We start from the raw sequence: 1,843 nt of genomic DNA on the forward strand, positions 1-1,843 counted from the left end.
GATGGCGCAGACCCGTAATTATGTTTCTGCGTACCAAGAATGGATTGTATGTTTAGACTTTTGTTTATAATAATAGAACATGTAAAACAATGTCGTTAACTGAGTCTCAGACTTTACCTTTGCTCCTGCATAATGTAGTATGAGTCTTACTTCTCCAGCGAATCTGAAAGACAGAAAGGTTGAGATGCATTTTCAGAAGGTTTAATAATCAAAGAGCTACGGCTGAGTTCAAGTCAAGCTACAAATTTTGTTGCATATTGTAACCGACTTTTCAGGGATTTAAGAAAACAAAACACTATGGACGGAAAAACTAGTTGATTGTGCGCACGCATCTATAACTTTCTTCTGCTCAGAAACAAATATGGTATACCTCAGGGACCAGTTTTAAGAAATACTAATTTGATGCTACAATGTTTACACGAAACTTCATTGGTAACCTAACAACAGACAAAAGCAGCTCCATACATCTCAAAATGTCTAGCTGTTTTTCATAAGTTCCAGAGAAACCCCATCTCAATGCTACAGCAATTGTGAGTGTGCTCGATGTAGAAACAGAACATTCAAAGCTCTTTATCGTAATAATTATCCACATAATATTACTAATGAAAAGAAAAAGTAATTCACAGATTAAAAATGAAAGCAAGTTCTGTGAATTCAAGCAGAGATGACTAGGAACTCACATAACGACTCTGATCAGTGAACAAAACCAGGCCAGGTAAGCAATGTAAGTAAATGGCAAGAACTAAAACTTCACTAATAGAAAGCAGAGTGGGGACACAAACATAGCGACATAACTGGTGAAATCAACATTTTCAATCACTATATAATACAAAACCACATCAAAAGTAACATTGATAATGAGCAAATTCATCACGAAAATCAGCTAGAACCAATGTGCATTATTCAACTATCGATTACCAAACATGATACTCAATGCAAAAAAAAACAAAAAAAGTAAAAGCTAATGGTTCATACCTTCCAGTTTTAGTCTGCAAAGTCCAGGTGCAGTCATCGTATCCCTGAGAAAGAACCTTCTGCAATTGAATCCTAAAATAAAAACAAACAAACAGACAACAAAAGATTCAAATCCAAATCCAAAATCAGGAATTTATTCTAAGCATTAAAGAAACACACACACAAACAAATATGGAAAGTGACATACGTTGCATTGCCAATGAAGTTATCAGTGGAGAGGGTATTGCTATTCCAGACAGCAACCTTAAGATCCCTAAGCCCTTCAAGCAAAGTGAACATAAACTTCTCTTGGAAAACAGCGTTCTTTCCACCATCTGAAAACAACAAACCCATTCAATCAAAATTCATCTAGATTAGTTAATAAAGCTTCAAACCCTTTTAAAGAATTGAAAGATCATAACTTTGTTCAACAAAAACCGCATCTTTTGATGGATCTGAAAACAAATCATATAAAAAATAGAAGAAGAGCTATAATAAATGACCTGTGCAGGTTCTGGTACGGTGCCTTGAGCCGCTATACTCAAGGACGACGTATGGATCTTGCCTTGAAAACCATTCTGTATCTTTCAATTTCTGGCACCCAACAACTGAAACAATCAAAAGAATCCCATAAATTTTAAAAAAGTTAGCACCTTTTATGTGATCAAATTAAAGAAAAAAAAAAAGGAATATTCAAAGGTGTCACAAATTAGGTCTATACGAACCAGTGACCTCGAGAACCTGGCCTTGTATACCCGCCATCGTCGACATGAATTTTTGATTGAGGAATTGGATTGATTTTAAGAGAGATGATTAGGGTTTGAAAGAAAACAAAGAGATTGAGAAAAAAGAAAAAAGTAATGAATCTAAGAGAGAATCCGGTGTTTTT

The 1,843-nt window shown here is 35.0% G+C and overlaps 1 protein-coding gene across 1 annotated transcript in view; it reads right to left on the bottom strand.

Moving 5' to 3' along the window:
* The window catches only part of LOC104727583 (elicitor-responsive protein 3-like), an 8,688-nt gene extending 6,851 nt beyond the window's left edge, over positions 1-1,837 (bottom strand). The window contains exons 1-6 of the mRNA XM_010446675.2: positions 1,680-1,837; positions 1,458-1,562; positions 1,163-1,289; positions 976-1,047; positions 118-163; positions 7-26 (exon numbers count right to left, since the gene is read on the bottom strand). Coding sequence (XP_010444977.1) covers positions 7-26; positions 118-163; positions 976-1,047; positions 1,163-1,289; positions 1,458-1,562; positions 1,680-1,725 — 416 coding nt within the window. The 5' untranslated portion in view covers positions 1,726-1,837. The remainder of the gene's footprint in view (positions 1-6; positions 27-117; positions 164-975; positions 1,048-1,162; positions 1,290-1,457; positions 1,563-1,679) is intronic.

This window comes from Camelina sativa, chromosome 11 (genome assembly GCF_000633955.1).
Source record: "Camelina sativa cultivar DH55 chromosome 11, Cs, whole genome shotgun sequence".
NCBI lineage: Eukaryota > Viridiplantae > Streptophyta > Magnoliopsida > Brassicales > Brassicaceae > Camelina > Camelina sativa.